The sequence below is a fragment of the Cervus elaphus genome, chromosome 15 (assembly GCF_910594005.1).
Source record: "Cervus elaphus chromosome 15, mCerEla1.1, whole genome shotgun sequence".
Lineage (NCBI taxonomy): Eukaryota > Metazoa > Chordata > Mammalia > Artiodactyla > Cervidae > Cervus > Cervus elaphus.
This window is the reverse complement of record NC_057829.1, coordinates 25856011-25882518: the sequence shown is the minus strand read 5'-3', so window position 1 is coordinate 25882518 and position 26508 is coordinate 25856011. Positions and strand designations below refer to the sequence as shown.

Sequence of the window (26508 nt, the reverse complement as noted above, 5' to 3'; positions counted from 1 at the left end):
CATCTCTCCTTCCTGTGCCCAATAAGTGGGATGCGTGGCACCCAGCTGGGGAGTGACCCTGGGGTAGACACTCCCTCGGCTGGGTAGGGTTTGTTAGCCCAGGAGGGCCAGTCTGACCCCCCTGCCCTTGAGAGAAGGCTTAGGGTTAGGGTGAGCTGGTCTTACCATCTCCCCCTTTGGTCCTGGCCGGCCCTGGAAGGAGAAGAGCAAATGAGTTGTTTGCAATCAGGACCCCCTCCCCCACAGCTGCCCCTCTCATGACCATCTGTGTCTGCGGCCACGTCAAAGTGGTTGAAATGAACAGAGACAGGCTCTGGATGGGCAGCGGCCTCCCCATGGACTTGGGCGTGTGCGGGGGCTCAACCAGGATGGGAGACCCTCAGGAGAACACAGGAGGCACCCTGAGGTGCTGGGGTGGGGTTTCAGGGGGCGAGGGAGTGAGCTGGAGCCTGGGCTCCTTTCAGAATAGCAGGTCAGGCTCTCCAGCCCTCTTCTCTCCCCGCCTCAATCCCTTCCAGCTCCTTCAGGAGGCCCGGAATCAGCAAATTCTAGGATGGATGTTGCTCCAGATGCTGAGGGCACAGCTTGGCCGTGGACTTGTGCCCACGGGGGTTGGGGCAACTCATTCTAATGGCCCCTCCTCCCCTTCCCACTGGCAATGACTTTATACCCCAAGAAGATTCATTTTTATTTAAAGCGCCTTCTAAGGAGTCAGGGTCTCACAGAAGGACTAAAAGACCCCAGGCTAGTGATCTGGACTAAGCAAGGGGGAGGCGCTCACAGTGTGAAAGGGGCCACTCACCGGTTTTCCGTCAAGCCCAATGGGACCCTGAAAGATAAACAGGCCAGATGTGAAGACTGCATCACAGGTGTTCTGGTAGACAGGCAGCCTGGGGGTGGTTAAGGACACAGGCTCTGGACTCTAACAAGGTAGGGTTCATGTCTCTGCTTCACCACTGGCTGTTATGAGACCATGGGTAAGCCTTGGCTTCCCATTCTAAAATGGGGAATAAAATAATCTCCGACGTGGAGTCTTTGTGAAGAGTAAATGAAATGCCACCTGCCCCATGCCCAGCACCTGATGGGTGGCAGTCACCTTGGTACCAAAGTCCTTCTCACCCCAGAGGAGAGTGGATGGCATGCTCCTGGATAGCAGGGCCGGCCAGTACTGAGGCCTGCAGGAAAGGCCTGCCTCCTATCCTGCTCTCAGAATCTGTCTTAGGGCTTAGGAGGGGCTCCCCGGACATCCAGATGGCCAGCTGACTGCCCCACACCCCAGGCGGACTGACCCTCAAAGCGAGGTTGGAGGTGGCTTTCCTGAGATGCATCATCTTCCCCAGAGTCCATGGACCAGCCGGGCTTCCTAGCCTGTGACCTTGCAGCCTGTCTGGTCTGACACACCTCTAGTTCCATGTTGATGTCCCTGTCCTTCTCTGCACTGTGAGGCGAGCACCAGGCTACTCTCCTTGGTGGCTTTCCATGAAAGCCAGCGGGAGGGGGTCCTTGCTGATGGGGGTTTAGTAGTGCACATTCAGCTTGAGCACCAGCCCTGCCTGAAGTGTATCACCCAGCCAGGACCAGGGGTCTCCGCAGACACAACTCACCAGTCCTCTCCACTTACCGGAAATCCTGGAAAACCTCGGGTGCCTGGCTGACCCTGAAAAGAGTGGGAGAGGAGTGAGGATGGGCGAGGAGGTGAGGAAGCCAAACCTTAGTCCCTGGTTCACCTGGGCTCCCAGAGGGTCCATGGTTTCCCTCCCATTCCACTGTGATTGTCTCTGGGAGACACAGCCTGGGAGGCAGGATGGGGAAAGATGGACATGGACCATCATAGGAAATCTCCTCCAGGGACTAAGGATGGGAAAGAGGAAAGCAGGTGGTCAGCCTCCTCAGGTCTTTCTGGGAAGTAGCTCCCCGAGCTCCTCACTGCCTGCCTAGATGCTCTGAACCCCTGTGTGGGTATGGGAGGGGGAGCAAGGACACTGGGGACTCAGTCTACAGCACACTGAACTCCTTGACTGTGATTGTCCAAGTCCTCTTCATTTATGGTTAGTGCTCGTGGCCACCTATCTAAGGATGGTTTGGATATCAGAACTGACCTTCAGGATGTATTTTCAGGCCAGAACAGGTCAGATTGTCCATTGTCCAGCGTCCCTTCACCCTGGCTAATGGGGCTCTCCTGGTTGGACAATCTCTGGATCCCCACCCTCGATCTTTGTGGGATGCCGAGCCATCATGCCCGTTTCCCCAGGGGTGCAGAGTATATAGATTGGTATTCAGGTTGGAAATTTGAGGCAGGTTCATTGGTCCCAGTCCAGAGGTTTATGACCCAGATTCAGGACAAAGGAGAAGAGTGGAGGTAATAATAAACCTGAGGCTGTGCAGATCCAGGGCGGGGGTGGGGTGACCAGGAGGTCCAAGGTGACAGAGAGTTGAGAAACCTGGATCCCATCACTCCCCTTCTGAAGAATTAGCCAGGGTTCTCTTTTGCTCACATATCTTTTCAAGGTCAGCCTCAATCTCATTCCGATGCACCATTTTAGCTCCTTTCCTGCCTCACCTTCCCACCTACTCTCTACCCAGGTGCCCTGGCTGACCTACCTGTCCCTGGACACACCACATCCTTCACATGACTAACTCTAAGCTTGGAGTCTCCCCTTGGCTGAGATGGCCTCAGTCCCTTCCCAAGTCTGGGGTTTTGAGTCAGGCAGACTGAGTTCTAATCCTGTCTCCTCCACCACTGAGGGCGGTGTGACTCGGAGCAAGTCGCTTATCTTCCCTGTGCCTCTGTTTCCTCATCTATAGAATGGCTATATAGAGTAGCTTTTATAGAGTTTCCTCATCTATAGAATAGCTATATAAACTCCCAGGGTCATTCAACTATATCTTCAGAGCCTATTGAGATAGTAGCTGCCACCATCACGGTAAACTGAACTGAAATTTGTTAAACTGAACTGAACCTAGGGGCACCAGACACAGTAAGGTTGCTTTTGATCTGACATGTCTCAGGTTCAATGGAGGGTTGTTCTTGCCAAGCAGTAGTTTCAAATCAGACCCTGTATCTTGAGGAGGATTTCTTTGGGTCCATCTGCTGTAAACATGAAACCTCTCCGGGTTGCTTGGGTCCTCCTTGAATCTGTGGACTTGAGTGTCCAGAGGCCTCTGCTCAGGGGACATGCTCAGGGGACAAGGCTGGGTGGGACCGGGTCCCTGCAGGCAGAGTCCATGCACTGGTCAGGCCGGTAGCACACTGGAGCATGCTGCAGGCCTGGAATGGGCTTGTGGAAAGCATCCAAAAGGGCAAGAGGGTGGAGATACCACTCATGTAGCAGAAGGGCTCAGGCTTCTCTCCTCTCAAGGATAAGTGATGCTAAGAATAGCACAAAGGAGAAAACCCGGAAACCTCCCAGTGTAAACTTTCAGTTATGCTGAACACTGAGAGGCCCGAAGAAAAGGTCAGGAGGAAAGGATTCCAAGAAACATCTTCAGTCCCACTCTGGATAATATTTACATGGTGGGGATAATCACATGGTTTGCTAATTACAGAGCCGTCCCTGGTAGCAGGGTGCGTTTCTTCAACCCAGAGCCAAGTCTGGGGCTAACCAAGGCTTTTTCAGGAGATCTTGGGAAGGATGTTGTCATTGACCAACTGGAAACTGGGTCTCCACTTCCTTGAGAGGTTGGGTATTGGTGAGGCACATGGAGAGGCTTGAAACTGGATTTTAATTTCTCTCTCTTCACATCTATGCCGAAGGTGGACATCTCTTCCAATGGTTATTGACTGATTGTATTTATTTGGGAACTGCCTGTGTACATTATTTACCAGTAACTCCTACTGCACTGTTTATCTTTTTCCTACTGATTTGAGTAAAGCTCTTTGACAACAATAGTAACTGAGAGTTATATGCGTTGCAAATATTCTTTCCAATTTGGCATTTGTCTTTTTAATGGTATACTTTCTGTCATATGGAAACTCTACATTTATGTCAACAAATGTATCAATATTTTCCTATGGCTTCTGGGTTTTAGGTCATGTTTTGAAAGACATTCCTCAGTTCAGAAATATAAATGTTTGCTCATGCTTTGTTCCCTAATTTTATGGCTGCATATTTTATATCTAAGTATTTGTTCATTTGAAATTTATTCTGATTTCTAAACTGTTTGTAGTTGTCTCAGCATCATTTTCTGAACAATCTATCTTCTTTTTCTATTGGGAAGTGAAGTCTTTATCATGGACCAAATTTCAAGATGCATTTAGCTTTATTTCTGTTCTGTTTGTTCTTTTAATTGCTCTGTTTCTACAATATGTTTTACTATCTAGTAGAAGAACTACACCTCTCCTTCCTATGCCCCTTTCTCTATTTTTCAAAAAGTTTCTGAAACCCTTACAAGATTTTTTTCCAAACGAAACTGGAGATTGTTTCGTTGAACTCCTAACTGCCCACCCCACAATTCACTGGTATTAGAATCATGTTAAAATTATGGATGATAGATTTATTTGTAGATTAATTTGCTGATTAATATTATGTCCTTCTATACAAGAACAAGGGCTTCCCTGGTGGATCAGATAGTAAAGAATCTGCCTGCAATGCTGGAGACCTGGGTTCGATCCTTGGGTCAGGAAGATCCCGTGGAAAAGGAAATGACAACTTGCTCTAGTATTCTTGCCTGGGAAATCCCATGGACAGAGAAGCCTTGCAAGCTACAGTCCATGAGGTTGCAAAAGAGCTGGACACAACTTAGGGACTAAACAACAATATAAGAAAAAGGGAAACAAACTTTACGTTGCTTTCTAAAATCTCTTCCCTTAATTCAAGGCCAGGGAAGAGAGGGAGCCAGGTGGATCCCTATGTCTTCTTCTCCCTTCCTTTCTCCTGCCTGTATGTGTGTACGGTAAAGCAACATGGACAAACCAAAGTTTCTGGCTGGAGAGAAACTTCCCTCTTGGCTGACCTCTCAAAGAGGGTCAGTCATGGATCGGTCCAGAGCCTGCTTCAATCCACCTCCCCCAACCCAAGTCAGAGCTGACTATCTTTTCAACAGGACTTGGTGCTAGTAAACACTTACTCACGCTGGGGAGAGGAGAGAAGAGAGCCTTGCTTTGTGCAGCATTTGCCGATTTCTGGAAATCTGTGATTCTGTAAATACTCCCATCACAGCCCATTTTAAGCCTTCCAGCCAGCCCCGCACCTGCAGCCTCTTCTAAACATGCTCAGTGCTGGAGCAGGAAGGATCAGGGGAGCTCTGTAAACCGCAAGTCTGGTCATGTCCCCCCTTAGCAGAACATAACCCAACGGATAAAGTCCCAACTCCTGGACATCATGTCCTTCACAATTGGGTCCTCGCCCAACCTGACAATCTCCTTCTCACCATCCTTGCTCTTGTTTTGTTGTAGAAGAAACTTTCCTGGGACATCCCTGGTGGTTAAGAATCCACCTTACAATGCAGGGGACTTGGTTTCAATACTTTGTTGGGGAACTAAGAATCCATATGCCACGGAGCAACTAAGCCTGCGTGCTGCAACTACTGAGCCCACGGGCCCCAGTTAGAGCCTGTGTGCTGCAATGAAAGACTCTGCGTGGCACAGCTAAGACTCGACACAGCCAAATAAATAAATAATTTTTTAAAAAGAACTTTGCCCATTTCTCCAGTAGTTTACAGGAATTGTACCTGCCTTGGAAGTTCTACTCCTCCTTGATCACAGTTTAGTTACCTCTTCCTCCTGGAAGTCCTCCCTGCCTGCCTTCACCCCAGGTCAGGTGCCTCTCTCCGTGTCCCTAATTGTCCCCAGCTAAGCACCGACCATCTGGACTATAATCACTATAGGGTGGTTTCTCTCTGCCAAAGGGTAAGTGGGCTGCAGTCAGGTTTTCATCGTCTACATGGGATCTAGGACGCAGGAGGTGCATGACAAATATTAATGGAATGAATAAATAAAGACACATCCAGCAGGTGTATCAACCTGGTTGTAGGGTGTCTCCTTGTGAGTGAGGGCTGGAACTTTAGAGGGCTCTTCCTTGCCTCTGAAGAAAAGCTAGGGGCTCTGGGAAGGAACAAGCTCCCTTTGAGACGGTGGGCTTTCCTAACCTGGCTAATGACCTTTCCAGTACCTGCGGGGCCAGCCAGTGTCTCAGAGTCCCAGCCTCGAGCTCAGCTTAATGGGGCCCGCTGTTCCGGCATCTTGAACCATCCTTCACCAAAGTGCATGGAGGTCCCCTCTTTGCAAAGACCATTTCTAAAGTTCCAAGAGAGGAGGCAGGTGAACCCTAGAGCAGCAAGGCTGGTTCTCATTAGCAGTGTATATTTGAGACCCTTCCTGGCTGAGTGGAAAGCCATATGTTCCCCATCATCCCCGGTCACAGAGGGCTTGCCCACTTGACCTCTGCCCCTTGACTGCATTGGTCCCTTGGTCTTCTGGGGTCCCGTACTCTCACTAGCTCCAGGGGGCTTGCTGAGAGGAGATGCAGGGGCTGCCCTGGTGTCTAGTGAGCACTCAGTGGGGGTGGGCCCCGCCATCTCTGTGATGGTCACACACACAGGCCAAAGTCAGAGGGCCCTGGGCTTGGTCAAGCCTTCTAGTGCCATAAAGCCTCTCTTAACACCAACCCAGCACTCACAGGGAGGGCTTTTTCCGCAAGGTAAATATCCTTCTTAAACAGTTGAACTTAAAACGTGAAAGGGGGTGTTGGGGAAACGATGTTGGCATTGGAATGAGACCGACTGGGCCCAAACCAAGCTCCAGCACTGAGGAGCCAGGTGACCACAGGCCAGCGAAGCACCTTTCTTTCCCTCTCTGGGAAATGGGCTGGCAGGGCCTGCCTCACAGTTTTCCTGGGGGCTGAAGGAGACCAGCACATACATGGTCTCTCAGGTTAGGACCCAGCATGTCTCTAGGTGTCTATGAGAGGGAAGCAGTTGCTATTACCAGAAATAGAAAGTACTTCTCACCCCTGGAACCAAGTCCAGTGTGGTGGTTATATTTATGCACGTTGAGCCAGAAGCAGGGCGGAAGGTGGAGGGGGTGGTGTAGCTAAAGCAGACCCTGCCCTCTGACTGTGTTCTCTGGATGTGGGGTCTTTTCAACCACCTCTACGTAGCCTGCTGAAAGCTGCAGCTAAGAGGGTGTGAGAGGACCAGCCTGATCCACACAAATGAAGCATCGTGTCAGATGGGGAGGCAGGCAGAGGTGGTGGCCAAGGGGTAGGGCCCGTACTCTGCGTTACTCCCCTGTCCTCCTAACAGGCCCACCCCAGGATTGGTCCTTGCCTTTGGAACCTAGGGCACTGTCTTTCTCTGTGACTTTCCCATCTCCTGACTTGCCCTCCAGCTGCATACCGCCTTTGTTGGGAATACCCAATACATGAGGGGGCTTATAGTCTGTTGTGAGAGTGGCCACATGAGCCCAGAAGCACAGGTGATGGGAACTCTGTGGCAGGGTGGTCTGCTTCAGCAGCAGAGGCCAGAGGGCAGACTCTGAGCACACAGCCCGGCTGAGTGTCATATCCTAGCAAGGCCCCACTCATGTGTATGAGTGCAAGTCACTCAACTTCTCTGGGCCTCGATTTTCTCATCTATAAAATGGGTGTGCTCATAGTACCTCCCTGTGAGGTTCTCATAAGGGTTAAGCAAGCTGCTATGTGTACAGGTCTCAGGATCCTGCCTGCCATAGAGTAAGTGCAAAGTGTCAATCTTTAGCCCTACTGTGTGGTCTGAGCCATGGAAACCTGTTGAAAGGCCTGTCTGTGCAGCCCAGGACCCTTCAATCCCTGCCTCCAGCCCAGGCTCCTGACCGGCCAGCCCTGCCAGCCCCACTCTATCCTTTGGCTCCCCCTGCTAAAATTCCTGGGCTCTCCCCCTCTGCTCCCTGCTCTCACCATAGCCCCTCCCTGACTGCACAGCCACAAGGGTCCCCTCCCTTGGACAGAGCTTAGCAATTTGCTCTCTGACCCCTCTCCTTAGTCTGTGGGTAGGAGACTCATGCTTGCCATTGAACGCAGGGGGATAAGTTAGAGGGCTTCATCCACCCACTGGGTGAGGCTCTGGGGAATCTGAGGCTAGGCCTCCGCATCCCTTCCCCCCTCCCATGCATGGTCAGTCAGCAAAAGAGCCCAGCGGAGAGTAGAGACTGCAGCCCATTGCTATGGGGGAAGCCCTGGGGCCAGGGGTCCTGGGTTCTAATCCTTCTCTATCTGCGGGACCCCAGCCAAGCCCCTTCCCCTCCCTGTGCCTCAGTTTCCCCTTCTGAGAGGTCCCTTCTGCTCTGACAATTGGAGATTTGATTGAAGCCCCGTGGGCCAGACACTCTTTGAGAAAAACAGACAGTCCTCCTTCCCACAGTCACGGTATCTTCCTGCAGCATCACCCGAGCCCCCCTTTTGGTCCCTAAGGAACTGTCCTGGAGGGGAAGCCTCTCTCAATTTTCCCAAGCCCCTGGCCACTGGGCAGAGGGTACTGGGACCCAGCACTGAGCACATAAAAGAGCTTTTGTGGGCGAGTGATGGGCAGGCTTTGCTAAGACCAGGAGTGGGAGCTTGGGTCAGGAAACCAGGCCTCTGGGGTAGCTGCTCCCTGGGCTTCTGGAAACAAGTCTTGTCCCCTGGAAAGCTGGAGCACCAGGCCTCCCCACCCCAAGCAGAGCCAGCACTTCCTCCCTCTGCCTATAAACAGCAGGGCCGCCTCACAGCTGTTGTCATTTTGTGGCTAGAGGGTCGGCTTTCAACCTTCCCAGGAGAGTGTAACTGAGGCAGATTTAGGCTACTTTCTTTAACATCGACAGCAGCACTGAGGCCTGGCCGGGCTGACCGCATCCCATATGGTGGGCATCACACCCAGACACACAGCCAGGACTTGCGTACCCCGCTCCCCACTCAGCCCTTCTCAATAATTCACCCATCCATCCATCCCAAAGAAGGGCAAAAACCACTTACAGGGGGGCCGCGGGGACCAATGATGGACATGCCGGCATCTCCTGGGGCGCCCTGTGGGGGAGAAAAGAGGGAGGAGGGGGAGAGGGAGGGGAGGGGAGGAGGGAGGAACAGAAAGGAGAAGCTGGCAGGTGGGGAAGGCAGAGAGGGCGAGGGGGGACCCCAAGACCCAGAGACCGCAGGACAAGGGGCAGAAAATGTGGAGGAAGATGAAGGACTCACAGGAGAGGGGATGAGAAGAGGATGAACGGAACATTCCAGAAGGATCAAGAAGGGCAGTGGGGAAGCAGGAAGAAACGAGAGAGGAGATACAAGTAAGAGCACATGATCAGGGACCAGAGAAAGAGGGCGGCGGGCCCCCGGGCCGGGAAGCGGGGAGCGGGGAGAAGAGGATGCCGAGTGGGGATGGGGAAGAGGGAGGTGCCGGGGGTGGGGGGAGACAGGGAAGAAGGGAGACTCAGCTCAGCCACGGCTGCTCAGGCCCTAGAGGCGTCCCCACAGGGCCCGGCTTGGGAGGCTCCCCAGCCAGATCTCACACCCCCGAGTCTCCTTCCCCAGGCCCCAGTGCCCACGCGGCTGCACCCCGTGACTGCCAGATAGCAGCCCCCTGGATGGAGCTGCTGTAAACAGAGGTGGGGACGAGACACACACTTGCCGTGTGGGCCCCGCAGGCCTGAGCCCAGAGGTTAGGGCTGCCTTGGCCTCCTAGTCCCGGCGTGGAGTGACACAGAGGGGTCAAGCCTGCGGCAGAGTTTTCAGCCCGGAGAGTACGGTGGATGCTGGGCTAGGGGCTCGAAATGCCATGTGGTCCAGCTGCCTTGATAAGTTGTGTGTGTGTGTGTGTGTGTGTGTGTGTGTGTGTGTGCTGGAGCTTGGGGAAGTGTGACAGAAGGAGGGTGAAGGCTGTATGGACACAGGTGGAGGTGAGAGGTGATGGTCTGGCAGAAGGATCCTGACGGTGCCCCACTGGAGGACAGCAGGATGCTACTTCCCTCCAGGAGTCCAGAAAATGCCCAGGCCTCAACTGCAGGTCTTTCTCTGCCTCACGGAACCTCTCAGCCCACATATCTCCTTTGTGAACAGGATGCTGAGAGAAACTCTGCTGCACTTACAGGGCAAGGGATGGAAATGCATTTGTAAAATGTTATGCCTCACATGCAGGTGAAGAGTGAATTCAAATTAGTAGCTGTTTATCCCATTGCAATTATATAATTTTTATACAAAGCAACATAGTGTGATGGGTAGGAGCCAGAATGCTTGGGTTTGAAGCCCAGTTCTGCTCCGTGCTGGCTGACCTTGGGCTACTTAAGTTCTCTCTGCCTCAGTTTCCTTACCTGTAATGCAGAGATAATAGCACCTGTCTCATAGGGTGGATGTGAAAATCTCATGAGATAATGGTGTAAAATGCTTAAAAGAATGCCTGGTCTCTGAAGGGGCCTACAAGTGTCTGCTATTGTCCTTATATTGTGATCGTGTCCCCTGTCTTTCTCCTGGGTGGTTTAACCACCTGTGAGGGTGAGACCCAGCCTTCGTTATACTTGGAGGACAGCATTGGACAGTGGTTAGGGACCCACGTCCGACTCGGAGTCAGGCACCCCGGGAATCCTCTCCAGCTCTGTCACTTTAAAAATTTTTTTTAAATTTTTTAATTGTTCGGCCATGCCATGAGGCCTGTGGGATCTTAGTTCCCAGACTAGGGATTGAACCTGTGCCTCCTGCAGTGGAAGCGCCAAGTCTTAACCCCTGGACGGCCAGGGAAGCCCCCAGCTCTGTCACTTTCTGCTCTGTGACTCTGGGTCTGTGACCCTGCCTCTCTGTGCTCCAGTTCCCTCTCACGTAAATGAGACCACCAAGCCTCCCTGGAAGGGCCACATCACTGTTACCTGGGATGTTACTGTTACAGAGTAAACCGCTTAAAACAGTGCCTGACAGTTTGTGCGTAATACACGGTTGTTGCTGTCATTACAGTTGTCATTTTTATTTCGGAGATAGGGAGACTGGCAGAAATACATACTGTGGTGTCCACGTGAGGAAGTGTGGAGCTGGGACCAGGAGTCTGCTTCTAGCCCTCTGGTCATCTCTAATCCTGTGGGACCTCGGGCAAGCCCCACACCCACTCGGGGCCTCATCTCGAGAGCCAGCTGGTTAGCTGCACTGCTCTATAATCCCTCAGAGCCCACCCAGTTCCGGGACAGGGCTGTCTCTTCGGCGTCTCGCTTCCTGGGAGACTCCTCTCTATCACCCCCGGAGCCTGTCTGAGTGTTTGCCGGGGGACTCTCTCGGGGGCAGCACAAAGAGAGTGTCCAGGTCTGAGGGGGCAGTGGTGGGCTGCAGGTGGGGGTAGAACCAGCCACATACAACGGCAGCTGGTGCTCTCCTCACCTCTGGGAAGGGTGACTGTCTAAGGCCAAAATCAGAGCCAGGAGGCCACGTGCAGCCCCCACGGGCTGCAGAGACCCCTCAGCCAGGGAAGTGGGACCTCAGCCAGGGAAGTGGGACCTCAGTCAGGGAAGTGGGACCTCAGCCCACGACTCCTGCCTGATGGAGTGGAGGCTGTTAGGAGACCCGGCCGTGACAGGCTGCGAGGGCAGAGCAGGCCAGGCTGGCATCCTCCACTGGGGCCTGTGCACCAGGAGAGGGGCTGGAATGGGGGGCTTCCGAAAGCCCCCACGAGTCCAGGGGGTGGAGGCGCCGGTGCAGAGGGGAAAGTGTGGACTCACCTTCTCGCCTGGTTGGCCCTTTCCTCCCTGGGGCGATCACATGCAACATGGGGTGCAGGGAAGAGAGAGGGAGGGAGGGAGAGAAAAAAGAAAGGATGAGAGGGAGACACACGCACAAGAAGTCGTGTTAATGGCATGACGACCAAACACAAGAAATCACCGTGAAATAAGAAACAAAACACAGATGCTGACACTCGACAGGTCGCGAGTCTGGCAAGCATAGCTCGTGGCCGGCTGTTGTCTCAGCCCAAAAGCTGGCCCCAGCCAGATAACGAAGAAGGAAATAGTGGCAGGGGCCTTAAGTGGCCCTCTAGACATCTGTGTGTGTGTGTGTGTGTGACAGAGAGAGAGAGACAGAAAGACAGAGAGCCCACCCAGGCCAGAAACATGTCTGAGGAGCCGTGGCCCCAGCAGCCTGGGTCATCTGAGGAGGGAGTGGGCATGGGAGAGACTTTCTCAAGGACTGTGAGGTGAGGTGGAGTCTAGTCCTTTTGAAGGTCTAGCTGAACACCAAGCACAAAATTGCCAAGTTAGACGCGACAGGAGTCATTAGGGGTGGCCAGGCAAGATGCGAAGAGGAGCACAGACAGAAGGACACACATCTGGGAAGATGGAGGATGCATCCGGGATGCAGAGGGAAGTGGGTCATGGCCAAGGACCCCTGGACCCAGGGTGACCAATCCACCCTCATTCATAGCAGCCAGGGGCGCCACCTTTGGTGAATCACGAGAACATCTCAGGCATATCACACCCACTGGCCACCCCAGTACTTATCAGGTGGCCCATGCCAGGACGCCTACTGAGCAGCCAAATGGGTCCATTGTCACATTTAAAACAGCACAAGCAGCATAAAAGCACCAAGGCGGTTTGAAAATAGCTTTGTGTAGAAGGAAATGGGGAGACCTCCTGTCGTTCTCTCTCCTGCCGCACCGCCCCCCTGCACTGTGGTCAGAACAGGGGTTGGATGGACATTTCCTGGGGGGACACATCCATAGGGCCCAAGAAGGAGGGCATGAGGGGGCAGGCCTGGAGGGGCTGCTTTGCACTCTGCAGGCTTCCCTGTTGGCTGGTGGCTGCCTGCAGGGTAGAGACTCCTGAAGCTTACCTATCAGGAGCAAGGACTTGGGTGTCTTGGGTACCAGACCCAACTCCACCCCAATCTTGGGTAAACTGAGTCTCAACGTGCTCATAGACAAACAGGCTTTCAGAGGTCTGCGGTGGAGAACGAACCTGGCCCAGGCTTTCCCAAAGCGAGCCTCTGAGAAAGGCTGGCTGAATGTCATCCCCCTACTCTACACAGGACCCACTGAAAGCCTAGGGGACTCAGGGTTTGGAGTTAGAGAGCTGACGCCTAGAGAAAGGGTCAGGCAGGAATGCCACAATGCTGTGATCTGGGGAGTGGTGGGAGAACCACACAAAGGGGAGGCCCAGGGCTCCCAGTCTCCCTGTCTTGATGGTTCTCGGGTGGCCCAAGGGAGCTCAAAGCTCTGCGACATTGTCCTGAAGCTCTGGAATGTCCCAGAACCTAGGCCTAGAACTTGGCTTCACCCTAAGGATCAGACCCTCCTTAGAGCTGTGATGCCCATGGAGGGGATTTGGGAGGTGGGAGGCAGGATTCCACTATTAGGGTCAAGAGCACAGATCTAGAGTCAGGTTGCCTGGATTAAAGTCACTGATAATCCACTTCCTGAACCTGTGGCCTTGGGACAGACACTTAACATCTGAGCCTCGGTTTTCTCATCTGAACGATGGTGGTGGACAGCGTGCCTGCCTCATGTAGTTCTTGGGAAGACCGAATGAGCTGATGCGTGGAAGGCCCTGAGCACAAGAGGCAGCACTTTCAAGTGTTAGCTGTGATCTGGTGGCTTTGCGCACTGGGCTCACACCAGGCCAGCCTATGCACACAGGATGCCTGACCCAGGCTTAAGGCCAATCCAGGCCAAGAGGTGATGTGAACAAGGTAAAAGCATGTGTGTGACATGGAAAGATGGCACGGGGTTGGTCAGGGGCACTGGAAACCAGAGTGAAGGTTGAGGCTGGCTCTTGGTGGGGAGTCAGAGGTCAGTCGGGGAGAGTAGCTTGGGCCATGTCCTAAACTTGGGGGGTGGGGGTGTGGTTATCATTGCCTTAGGTGGCCACCAGGTGCTGCCTTTCCAATCCCTAGGAAAAACCCTGGTGCTGGGCCCTCAAAGCCTAGCGCTAATCTTCCCATTTGTGACACAAGCTCCCTATCAAATCTTCCGTTTCACCATCTTATTTTTTCAGCAGGAAACGAAGGTTTTAACCCCCACCTTCCTGGTGAGGATTGGAGGCACTGCCTGGAAGGAAGCCCTGTCTTCATCACTAGCCTCTGTCTAGGGAAGATGCCTCCAGATGCTGGTTACACTGTAGTTTCTGTAGGACACTGTCTGTTCGTGTTTCCTGCCATCTTTCACTGCTCTTGCTGGAGGATGGTTGCAGGAACAGCTATAAATCTGAGGGTGTCTGCCAGTCTCGGGGGGCAGGGGGGGGGTGGGTTAGGGAGTAGAGTGGATGGGAATCCTCGGTAGTGATTGGCAAAGAGCCAATTCGTGCCATTTTTGGATTTTTCCTTTGCCATGGCAGTTCTCTGGAGAGTTAAAGCCATTTTGAAAGATCTGAAGGATTGGAATAAACCATTCCCCTCCTCCTTGAATGTCCTTTCTGCAGCAGCCTTGGGTGGGGAGAAGCGAGAGGTCCAACTGCCTCCTAGCGGGGTGGGGTGGTCTGCAGGCCAGGCCAGCACAGGGAAGCAAGCAACAGCTGCCCGAGCAGGCAGAGATGCTCCAACTCACCATACGTCCAGGCATCCCAATGGCACCTTTGTCCCCCTGATGAAGGAGGCAGAAACAATTAGAGGTGGCCAGAGCCAGGCCAGCATGTGAGGGGCCCCATGGCTAGCTACACCCAAGATCTGGTTTGCCTGGGTGCTTGGGACGATTCCCAGGCATTGTGGGTGAACTTGTCCCTTGAGCCCCACAGACTGTTCGGTCGCATCCTTGTCACGCTCAGCCTTAACGCAGGGAGAGTGAATGGCAGCTCCCATCTGACAGAAGGGTGAATCACTATCCTTGCTCTGTCTCTGCCAGAGCTGCGGAACAGCGCCCATGGTCCCCAGGTCCTCTCCAAGCCCTGTGTCTGCAAAGACTACCAACAGAGTCCTGCCCCTCCTCGCCACCAACCCGGCACCCACAGTGCGCCAAGTGGCTTCAGCCACATCACGAGTTTCAGCTGCTCAGAGCAAACTGCTTTGTTTTGCAGCCAGGGGTTATATCTCCTCATTCTGGAAATCTGCTTATTAAGTTTTACTCCTCACTCTTTTGGTAGAGAATATTTTTTTGCAATCATATATGTGCAGACTCATAAAATCTGGGGTAGGGCTTGGGGTTTGCTGGGAGCCTGGAAGGATGGAAAGTCACAGGAGCTGAAAATCAGACGGTGTTTGTCCCTGTAGGAAAGAGCTGGGTTTGTGGCTTCATCTGAAGGGTGGGCATTTCTGGAGTGATTTTTGTGTCTGCTGACTCCACTTAGGCAAAATGCCCTAAGGGATAATTAGCATCCTAAGATGTACATGGACACATCAGGGAGTAGCAACCAGCTCTGAATTAGGGTCCTGTTACATGTACACTGTCAAGACTGAAGGTGTCTTCAGTAAAGTGTTCAGACTTTGGGAAAGAGTGGCAGGGTTGCAGTGAGGGTTATGAGCATGGATCATAACCATGATCCATGAACTCCCTGAAGCTCCCTGAGCATCCGGGCCTCCTCCTGGGGCTGCTAAGAGGATGCCAAGAAACGATGGCTCTGGGAATCTAACTCTGGGTGCCTTCACCTGGTGAGTGCCGTGTAAACTGCGCCTACAGGTACCGAGCCCAGCAAGGTTCTGGGGAAGCGATTGTTATAAATATGTGTGTACCTCACACTTTTGGATTTCACAACAAGGGACCAGCATCAGCAGATCTTTCTGTGGGTCACTCCCAGGCCCCTTCATGGGGAAGCCTGAGTAGGGCCGTGACCCTTCCCACTGAGGACACCAGCCCACTGGTCATCGGTTGTGACATCCCAATGGCCCACTTGCTCTTGTGCTTTTGAATGATCTTGCAGGATGTGTGTTTTGGTTTCATTTCTTTTTTTAAAAACTAATGGTCTTTGCAGTCCTGGCCATAAAACACTTGGGTTAGGGATGGGCATGGAGTGGCCGGAGACTGGAAATTCTTGTGTGGCGGCCCCTGCTCTGCAAATTGCCCCCAAATGCTTTTTAAAGGTGGACGTTGTCAGAAAAAAACAAAGTCTGCCCACGTTCCCCCAGTCATCTGATTTTCCCCCCTCCTTGGATTTCATGGGACAGATCGCCCTGTCCTTCTTTGATCCAGGGTTTGTGCTTGCTGGGACAGTTTTCATTTTTCAAAGCTAAACATTCTCCCACATGTATTTCATTAAGAGTCCTTGCTAGATTTGAATTCTAGAAGTTACTGGTTTAGTCAAGAGGTTATAGCACAATTCACATTGAAAGAGGAGTAACTGGGATAGAAAGATGCATAGGAGGCTCTGCAATCCAACTGAGGTGGCCTTCGGGGCAGGGAGAGAGGGCAGCTTGGTGCCAGCCCTGGCTCCCCCTAAACGCCCACCTTGGCCCTCTGGCTGGCTAGAGCATCTCGCCTGAGCCAACAGCTATCCGAGGACCCATGGTATCCAGTACTCCATGCATCAATGCCCCAGGCCACACTCCACAGGGCAATGTCTTTGAAGACTTTAAAGATGCGTCTCAGATGCCCAGTATGGATCACAGAAAACAGCAGTATGAGATGCTATGAGATAACATGGGGCCTTCAACAGGTCTACATCTGAGGCTTGGACAATCAGGCCAGCTATTTGCCCTCTCTATTTCCTCATCTATAAAATGGGTGTGATAGTACTCATTTTATTGAGTTGGTGAACAAATCAAATGTATAAAGAGCTGCCTGGCATGTATTAAGGTCTCAGTGAGAGAAGGCTATGAGTACTATTTCTACTTTTGTCCCAAAGCCCCCATGGTTCCTGGACCCACCTTCTCCAGCACTCAGAAATGATAACTCATGGGGAAAATAAAGTTTTTGAGTCTACTCTTACCAGGGGACAAAGCAGGGACAGTGGCCTTCAATGAAGCTGGTATGCAGGAGGATAACCAGCAAGCCAGGGGGCTGCCTTCCCATCCAGCCCCCCATTATGGGGCCACCAGTGAAGTCAGGTGCAGCCCTCCAGGGGCCTGCATGCTGTCATCTGCCTGCCTGGGGCCCCAGGAAAGGTACCCAGGTGCTTCACCCTCAGCCGTAGGTTAGAGATGCTGAAAAGAGGCCTCCCATCCAGACACACCTGGTGGAAAGCGGCCACCCACCCTCTCCTGTCCTTGGATTGAGGAAGAGCCTGTGAGAGAAAGGCAAAGCGAAAAAGAAATGAAAGGTACTTACCGGGAGGCCGGGTCTTCCAGCAGGACCCTGAAATTAAGGAGGAAAAGTGAAGTTTAGGAAGGTCAGGGTATTGCAATATCTGATAGTTCCAACTAGCCGTATGACCTTGGAGTCCCTTGTGCTCTATGAGCCTCTGTTATTTTATAAACATAAATGAAGACAAGGCCTTAATCACTAAACTTCCTTTCAGTTGTAGCATGCATTCAGTCACTCATTCATTCATTCAGGAAAGCAGTTAGCAGAGGTCTTCTCTGTGCCAGGCCCAGGGTCTGTGCAGGGAACAGAAGACAAAAATGCCTCTTCATAACTATCCCTCAAGGAGCATCAGAGCTCTGGGCCTCACCAGCATGTCCCCTCTCTCTGAGCCTCTGTGCCTCAGGGTCCCTACTCATGTGTTCTGGCCCTGGCCTGGGAAAGGGCCTGAGGGCCTGGGGCTTGGCCCTCCCTGTCCTACCACACAGGAGAAGCCAGACATCATCTCTGGTCCAGCCGGTCTGCCTGGGACACTTCTGGTGGACCTGCCCCATCTGCGCCAATGGACCGTGACCAGGGAGCAGAGGGTGGGAAAGGGTGGGAGCCTCCCTGGTGGGACCCCTTCCCCTCTGTTGGGATGGTGAGGGGAGCAGTGGGACCTCCTTCCTTTGATGCCTCTAACTGGCTTCAGGCCACTCTCTCTATAGGGAATAGGCCCTGAGAGTGAGCAGGAGGCTGGACCCCACCCCATGTGGCTCCAGGAGCCTGTCCTCATTGACCACAGCCATGTCTGTCTCAAACCCTTTATCTGAATAACTCTAGGACTCTTGCCTAGCGCAATTCTGGGTGTAGACTAAAGACTCCCTATGATGGATCTAAAATCCCATTGAAAAGAGGAAAACATTCAACAAAGCATTGATCATAATAGTTATTCTCAGAGTCATATGCACAGGAGGGGGCGCAGGAACGCAGGAGCTTATGAGAAACTCATATGTTTTTCCTTCTGGCCTCCAACTTCCAGAGAGATCTGATACAAGAGGGTGGTGGAGAAACTGCTCTAGGAGCTGCCTGGTGGGATGTCGCGGGGCACCCTGCAGAGGGTGGGAGGACTACCTGGAGAGAGCTTTTGGAGCCAAGCCCCACCCTGGCATGGCCAAGGCCTGGGGTCAGGAGAGACAGGGTCTTGGTAAGGGAGAAGCAGGCTTCAATTAACAGCAGGGCTCTGGGGTCAGCCAGCCCGGCTGTCACTTACTAGTCAGTGACCTCAGGCAAGTCACTTGGCCTCCCTGTATCTCAGTTTCCTCATCCTGTAAATGGGAGAACAATCTCTCCCTCTTGGGATCGAATGAGATAATGTATGTAGAGCATATGGCGCAGGGCCGGCAGGGAGCAAGCACTGAGGACCACAGCCCTCGGAAGAGAAGAGGACTGGCTGGGAGGTGTGTGCAGCTAGGCCCCCTCTCTCCTTTCACGGGCACAGCCATCAGCTGTGTTTCTCTCCTTCCAGCCATCCCGCTTTTCCCAGAAACCCACGGCAACACCAGGAGTAGGTCTCAGGGTGCCCACCTGGAGACAAGTCCCTTAGTCCCGGGCTGCTGAGCAAATGCAGGCAGTACCAGGAATAAGGCCCCCTTCCTGGGGCCTTGTTTCTGAGGATGTCTGGGAGGCGGGGTGGGGAGCGGTGACGCCCCCACAGAGAACCGGGCTCAGGGGATGCTGGTTAGCGGCTCCACAGGTAGAGGGTGAGTGTCCACCCCTCTCTGCTGAGTTTTACCCCCAGGGCACTAAAAGGTAAGCTCCCAGGGCCGGCAGCGCACTTTCTATTTTGCTCATGGTTGTGTCCCCAGTGCCGAGGAGTGCTGAGCTTTTAGTAGGTCCTTAATTCATGTTTGTGAACAAATGAACCTGGGAATGCAGCCGCCTTCTTTCCCAGCCCCACAGAAACAGCCTGGGGGCCCCCTGGTGTCCTCCTTGATCCAGAGCTGCAGCGCTGAGCCAGTCCCTCTTCCCGCCACTTCTAAATGCCATCAGGGAGTGTGCCAACGAGGGGCGGCCACCTCCCTCCGCCCCAAGAGGCAGGCGCACCTGTGGAGGGTTCCCAACCTCACGCAGGGGCTCTGAACCAGAGACGGACAGAGGGGCACTTTACTGACCGCTCTGTGTGATGACCACCGACATCACCTGCATGCGGGGGACGTTCTCTAGGGTCTTGGCAGCTTCACCTAACCCTCCCTGCTCCTGGACTCTTGCAACAACTCTGCTTTCCTGTTTGCTTTGTCCACCAGGAAGCTCAAGGCTGAACCCGTGGCTTGTCTGCACAGGATGTTGTGGGGTCATCAGCTTGGATGCCCCTTGTTTTCTTGCCTCTGCTCTCCACACACCCACCCACTGTTTCCTTATCTAGTTTATGAGTCACTCCCAAATGTTTCTTGGAATAATGTAGGATAGAAATAAAATGAAGTAGTAAATTAAGGAATAAAAATACAAAGAATAATAATTTCCTCCTGAAAATCTTTGGGGATCATCTAGGGAAGTCTTCTGTTTCTAGAGTTTAAATGAGTTAACATATTTTACATGGAAAAGTATATACATAATTATACACACATAGAGGTATGTATAATATGTATACATATACACACATAACCATACATATAAGAAAGAAAGAAAGACAGCACTAAGCCATGTCCAACTCTTGTGACCCTATGGACCGTAGCCTGCCAGGCTCCTCTGTCCATGGGATTCTCCAGGCAAGAATATTGGAGTGGGTTGCCATTTCCTTCTCCAGGCCATACATATAATTATGTATATATTCCTTACAACATCTGGATGAGCCAGGTACTATTACCATTTTCATCTTATAGATGAAGAAACTGAGGCACAGAGAAGTAAAGTAATTTGCCCAAGGTCACATAGCTAGAAGTGGTAGAAGCAGGATTCGGACCCAGGTGGATTGGCTCCAGAGCCCATGCTTGTAATCACTTTATTACACTGCTTCCATAAAAATACATCAGTGTCTAACACATAGTAAGTGTTGGCTAGTATTTCAGCAACCAAGGCTAGCAGCTGAACATCCTATATTTCCTCATATTCCTTCAGAGTAAGAGACACGTATACTTCCTTGGTCACCTGTTTCAGTCTCATGGCTGGCATCATTAAGACACTCTCTTAAATCTAGAGCCGGAATGGCCAACAACTGTCAGCTACTGTGGACTCCAGTAGACTGGTAGTGACTGAGTAAAGCTCTCTGTTAAGATGCCTCCTAATCGATTAGCAATGTCTGTCATGGGCAGTGGGGATGCAGCAGTGGTGGGCACCAATTTTCTACCACTCAGATGATCCCTGCTGCTACTTAAATCCATTCTCCATGGTTGTGTTCTCTAGGTGCTGACTGTCCACAGGAACTGGAGTCACCCCAGGAGGCGCCCCTGAGAAACACTCCAAGGGCGGCAGACCAGCCTTGTGATCAACTGCCATCTCCCTCTCCCTGCCTCTGGCCGGTGGCATTCTTCCATTGTGGGAAGCAGAGAGAATAGGCAAGGGGGTGATTTCCACCCTGGTTGGCTTCCAATTTTCTCCTCATCTTGTGGTTTCAGCCAGGGTTGGGTGAAGACTCAGGCCTCTTCTGTGTCAGGTTGAGAATTCAGGAGAGCTACCTGAGCCCCTGTCCCTCACTCCGTGGGGCTGGGGGCTGGGTGGGCAGACATTGGGAGGAGAGAATCATACCCACCCATTCATGCATCCGAGCTAAGTCACTTCAGTTGTGTCTGACTCTTTGTGATCCCATGGACTGTAGCCCACTAGGCTCCTCTGTGCATGGAATTCTCCAGGCAATAATACTGGAGTGGGTTGCCATGCCCTCCTCCAGGGGATCTTCCTGGCCCAGGGATTGAACCCATGTTTTTTATGTCTCCTGCACTGGCAGGCAGGTTCTTTACCACTAGTGCCACCTGGGAAGCCCACTCAACCACCTCCCAATTTGCTCCCACCTTGCAGAGCCCTCCGCAGTGACAGCACCTCCCTGGCTGGGAACCACTGTGGGATGAGGCCTGTAGAAGTTCTCAGGACACTGCGTTCCTGGGGAGCACAGCCCCCAAGTCAGGCAGGGACCCAGCGCTGACTTGGGTTAGCCAGGAAGCCTGGCTGTGGGAGCCAGGTATTTGGGGGGAGGTCCCTGGAGTGGGGGAGGTGAGGACTCTTTCTGGCTTTGTCTGAAAAGAAAGGGAAAAGCAGCCCATTTCCAGCAGGTGGTCTGTCGAAGTTTCCTATGCAGAGTTTATTTTGGAAGATTGATGACAGGAATTGAGGTCTGACATCCAAAACATGCATGATAAATCAACCCTCCTCCTCTCAGGGAATGACAAGATTTTCCTCTCTCTCTAAGTGAGCAACGAGCAAGCTGGGCGGTATTGTCAGGCTGGGTTCAATGTGCCTTTCAGAACACGGATGGAACGGAACATCATGGTCTCATTACAAACAGGGTAGCTGCTCTCCACGGTTCAGATCAAGACAACGGCTATGGAAATGACTTCTCCGAGGAAGGGCTGGTGATATAGGCTTTCAGGATCCTTGAGAAAGATCTGATGCCGAGGGCTTGGCCCTTTCAACTCCAATCCCCAGCTCCCCGGGGGGTGACCTCTGGGCCTTTTGTTGGGGTATCAAATGCTGTCCTCAGAAGACATGCTCCTGTTCTCTGGATCCATTACTTCGGGGAGACAGTCTCCTCAGGCTCTTCTCAGGTTCTCTGGAAATGGCTCGGCTCCCCCGCCCTGCCCTGGACTCTAGGGCAACACCAGGAGAAGGAGACCAACTGGCTGCCTCGACATTGTGTTGCTTCCCAATCTAACCCGCTGACACCACTCTCTTACATAAAAACACCACCACCAACAGCCACCACCTGCCTGAAGTGACTTGGCCAGGTGGAGCTGCCCACACAGAGGGGCGAAGACCACATTCTAGGAGCGGTCCATACTTAGAGCCACTCACCGACCTGTTTCCTGAAAGGGCAGGAGATCTTTCAAGGACCCAGACCTGAGTAGAGATGACCTCTTTCTTCTAACACCTGGGGCTCCTTTGACTCCACTTGCCTCTTCGGAGGACAAGGGAGCAGGCTAACAAGGGGGCAAGCCAGCCTTTCAGATTATATTCAGGGACAGGTTACCCCAGTCACAACCTCTGTTTGGCCCTGGGGGCTGCAGAGGTGGATGGGAAGCAAAGTGATGGCCATGTCAACCTTCTGGGGGACCCTGCAGACTTCAGTGCAGAGCATAAGGAGCTCAGACCCCCCCACCCCGGGCCCGGTTACCAGCAGAGAGCAAGGCCTTTTGGACATTGGAGACCAGACTTCACAGGAGTACTTACAGGAGGCCCTGAAAGAGAGAGAGAAAATGCCAGGGTCAGTGTCACCGCCATAAGGGCTGCCTTAGAAGGAGCGTCCAAGAATTTTTCAGCTGTGGGGTTTCCAGCTGGTCTCCGAAGTTTGCATTTTCCTGGCCCACTTTCACCAATCTAATCTCTTCCCCCTTTATTTCACCTCTGTATTTTGATCACTGGATGAGAAATCCAGAGGTCTGGGCCCCAGGTGGAGCTGGGTTGGGGCCCTAACTTCCAGTCCATACCTCAGCTGCCCACCCTAGAAAACAGGCTCTGAGGGACCTGCTCCAGTCTGGGCTCTTGGTGGCATTGCTAAATGTGGGGTGCTGGGCACCAAGGCACTTTGACAACGGTCAGAGTGTTACAGAACCTGGAGACCGCGCTCATCAGCACGCCCGCTGTCTCATCAGCATGCTCGCACGGAACGCAACGGAAAACAGGCAGGAGCGGCAGGAGCCAAAGGAGGTTTTTCCCTGAGTTCCCCGCCTGATGGCTATCAGGCCTGTCCTGGTTTCTGGTAAGCTCTGAGTCAGGCTTTCTGCCCTCCTGGGTCCACTGCCCACTCCCTCTTTCTCACCGCCCACCTCTGTGCCCCGGCCCCACCCTCCCTTCAGCCTCCCTCCTTTCTTTCCTCCTCCTTGTGGCCACCTCCCCCCTCCTCTCTCCCACAGGCCTCAGCAAGAGCCCTATCTCATTACCGACAAGAGCTGAGAATTACAAATTCAAATGTTCCGCAAACGGGGCAGGAGGATGGGTAGGGAGGTAAGGGAGAGAAAAAAGCAGCAGCCGAGAGATAGCGAACTGAAAGGCATCTCTGCAAACATGATTCACCAGAGCCCAGGGCCCGTGGGATTCCCGGCTGGGCCCTGTGCGTCTGCCTAGCCCCTGGTGACCTGGCCACGTTAACACAGCTGCGACTCCTGTCGCTTCTTTTATGCTTGGCCAATAAAGACTCCTTATATTTCCCCTGGCTCCTCGTGTTCCCAAAGCCAGCTTCCTTCTCTCTGCCTTCATCTGCCTGCTTCTCCATCCTGGTTCCCTTCCAGGAGGAAACAGCCTCTTTCATACTGGCCTCTGTCAAGCCATCACATTAAAGGGAACAGAATTTTTTTTTTTTAAGAAAAAAAAAAAAAAGAGTCAAGAGGGGTAGTTCCCGGGTGAGGAGGCCCCAGGCAGGCCGGCAGTGAGGCTTTAGAAGAGCAAGAGGGAGGGAGGTCTGGGACCTATTAGATGGAGGGGCAGGGGAACGTCACCCAGAATCTGAAAATATCCCCTGAGTGCACTAGCAAAAGGGGCCCAGCCCAGCTGGAAAGTCTGTGCCTCTTGGCCCGGGGAAGTGTCCTCGTGAGAAACAGGCGGGTGACAAAGTTCAGTCCACGGCAATCTGGGGATGGTTTGAGCCACATGGAGAGCAGATGCCCTGCACCCGCCAGGCTCCCAGGGTGCAGGCTTTGGGGGCGGCGTCCCTGGTGACACAGCAGAGCCCCGGCGATGGTGCTGTCTGCTCTTAGTGGTCTTAGCCATGCAACTGTCACCAGATGCAGTCGGTAAGCCAACCCGAGACTTGGCACTTAGCTCCCACCCAGAGGAGAGGTTTGCTGGGTCCTGCCGAGTAATATAAATTCTACTGCTGATTTCAAGGGTTTTTACATTACCGCCACCACCACCACCGCTGCTGCACCTACCGCTATGGTCCTTACGACATGCTGGGCACAATTCTAAGTGTTTCCCACTACAGAGTAGATTCTGTTATACCCATCTTGTAGATAAGGAAACTGAGGCACAGCACAAAACCCCCAAGATCAAGCTGATAGTAACCGGTGAAGCTCCTGTCTCCTCATTCACGCCTTTTACTCAAAAAGCAATCCATATATACCTATGGCCCATTTGGGTTGATGTATGGCAGAAACCAACACAATATTGTAAAGCAATTACTCTTCAATTAAAAATAAAGTAAAAAGAAAAAAGCAATCCACCTCACGCCCAAATTGCCCACAGACCGCTTTCGTCCTCTCCCCGGATGCCCACTGTGTTCAGCCTCTGGCTCCTCTCTCTGGTCCCCACCCTCTCATCTCTCTTTTATGGGTCGCTTTTCTGATGCAAGGGAATGTGGTTCTGTCAAGCTCTTCCAGGCTAGCGTTCCCCCATGTGCCACTCACACAGACTTCAGAATGGAAAAAGCCTGTGTTTGTCAGTTGATTCTGTGCCTTAGTAAGGGGAAGAGGGATAGAGGACTTACCAAAAAAGACTCTATCATTAACAGTTTTTCCCTTGTTAAGGATAATCCTCGAGGGTCCCCCTGGAAAATCTGTAGGCCCCTTGGAAAATCTAACTGCAGCCCTACCCCTGCCAGCTTCCATCAGAGCTCTGGATTTCAGAGAGCACGCTTCACCTAGCACCATGCTCAATGCCCCGCAGCTCCCAAGCAGCTTGGGAGCCGAGGGCTTTGTGAAATCAGCCATGCCTTGATGGCACTGGTGGGTCTCCCATGTGGGTCACTTGGCCATGCTCAGGCATAGTTGACTGGTCACCCTGGCCAAGCACCATAAGAGTCACCCCAAGGCATGGCCAAGTCCCCATTGTACAAATGAAGAAGCGGAACCCGGGGAGGGGGGAGTGGCCATGCATGGTCACCACGTGGATGGGTGTCAGGGATGGGTCCAGAACCCAGGTCTCCTGACCCCCCATCCGGGAGGTTTCCTACCAGGCCACACTGCCTCTCATGGCCTGTGTAGTCGATTTTCTCACTCACCACCTCAGTGAGGCCACACTTGCCCTTCCTAGGGATTGGCTGATCTCCTCCAACCAAGACAGTCATGTTCCTCCTGAAGGGGCACGTAGGGATGGACTCCAGTAAAGAATCAGGGTAGTGCTCTATGTCACACCTTTTTTTCAACCATTTTTAGCATGCTCATTTATTCACTCAGCAAACATTTAACAAAAGCCTACAGTATATTGTAAGCTGTGCTTGGCTATGGCTCTATAAAGATGAATAAGGCACAGTCGTTGCCTGTGAGGAAGGAAAACTTCATTTTTTAATTACCTAATATCTACCAGGCCTGATGCGCTAGTGACACAGATATGAATAACTCATTTCCTCCTGTTGAGAAATCAAGAGTTTCCTATGTCAGAGAGCTGGAGAGATTCCAGAGAAGAGAACTAAAATGAACAAAAGGATTTAAGAGAGGTAGGTTTGCTGTAGGAGGATTCACTCACTCACTCAATCAACATTTTCTGAGTGGCTATGATGTTGCAGACATAATGCTAAACACAGTCCTTATAACAGCACGTTCAATCCTTAGAACAACCACATGAGGTTGGCATTATCCTCATTTCACAGATGAAGAACCTGAGGCTTCGAGGTTAAGCAACCTGCCTAAGGTGGTCTCCCTGTCTTAAATGGCAGCATCTGTTATTTTTTAGGCTTAATTTCCATGTAGCAGAGCCTGGATTTGAACCTGGTCTCTCTTTCCTGGAAGACTGTGCTTTCCAGACTGGAGGTCATGAAGGTCACCAGGGCTGGAAGGGGCAGCCTTCTAATTTGGGCAGGTAAGGCCCCTCCTCCTCCCTTCCTCACTAGCCCTCCCCTTCTACTAACCCTCCTCCCCAACACCCCCCCCACCCCAAAACATAGAAGGCTCTGCCCCATCCAGACCTTGGATCCAGTCCTGATCCTGAATAGAGAAGAAAAGGGCCGCAGAGCGTGCCTGAGTTCAACGTCATATGAGCTGTGATCTGACCCTGTTTGACTGCTGGGCTCCTAGCAGCTGGGGTCCTAGCCCCAACCCATGCCGCCTGGTGCTTGCTGCCAGGCTGCCTGCAGCTGACCACCTGCCACTTGTCTCCGCCACGTGCCGGCCCACCCATCCTGCCAGGACAGATGCTCTGCATCCCAGGCTCTCCTAGGACCTGGGTGACTAACTACAGAGCCGGTCTCGCTCTGTCTGCTAGAACAGGGATTCTTAATCGGGGTGGATTTTGTCCCTCACGGAATAGTTGGCAATATCTGAAGACATTTTTGACTGTTACTACTGGGAGGCTGCTTCTGGTTTCTAGTGG

The 26508-nt window shown here is 52.6% G+C and overlaps 1 protein-coding gene across 17 annotated transcripts in view; it reads right to left on the bottom strand.

Annotated features, from left to right (window-relative positions):
- Positions 1–26508, bottom strand: part of COL13A1 (collagen type XIII alpha 1 chain) — a 149890-nt gene that overhangs the window by 65408 nt on the left and 57974 nt on the right. For 12 of the 17 annotated variants that reach the window (XM_043925192.1, XM_043925193.1, XM_043925200.1 and 9 more), the window contains exons 4-10: positions 17107–17133; positions 14458–14493; positions 11645–11671; positions 8928–8978; positions 1622–1657; positions 803–829; positions 166–192 (exon numbers count right to left, since the gene is read on the bottom strand). In XM_043925192.1, coding sequence (XP_043781127.1) covers positions 166–192; positions 803–829; positions 1622–1657; positions 8928–8978; positions 11645–11671; positions 14458–14493; positions 17107–17133 — 231 coding nt within the window. Of the gene's footprint in view, positions 1–165; positions 193–802; positions 830–1621; positions 1658–8927; positions 9049–11644; positions 11672–14457; positions 14494–17106; positions 17134–26508 lie in introns of all 17 variants that reach the window. The other 5 variants (XM_043925194.1, XM_043925208.1, XM_043925207.1 and 2 more) reach the window with 2 other exon arrangements.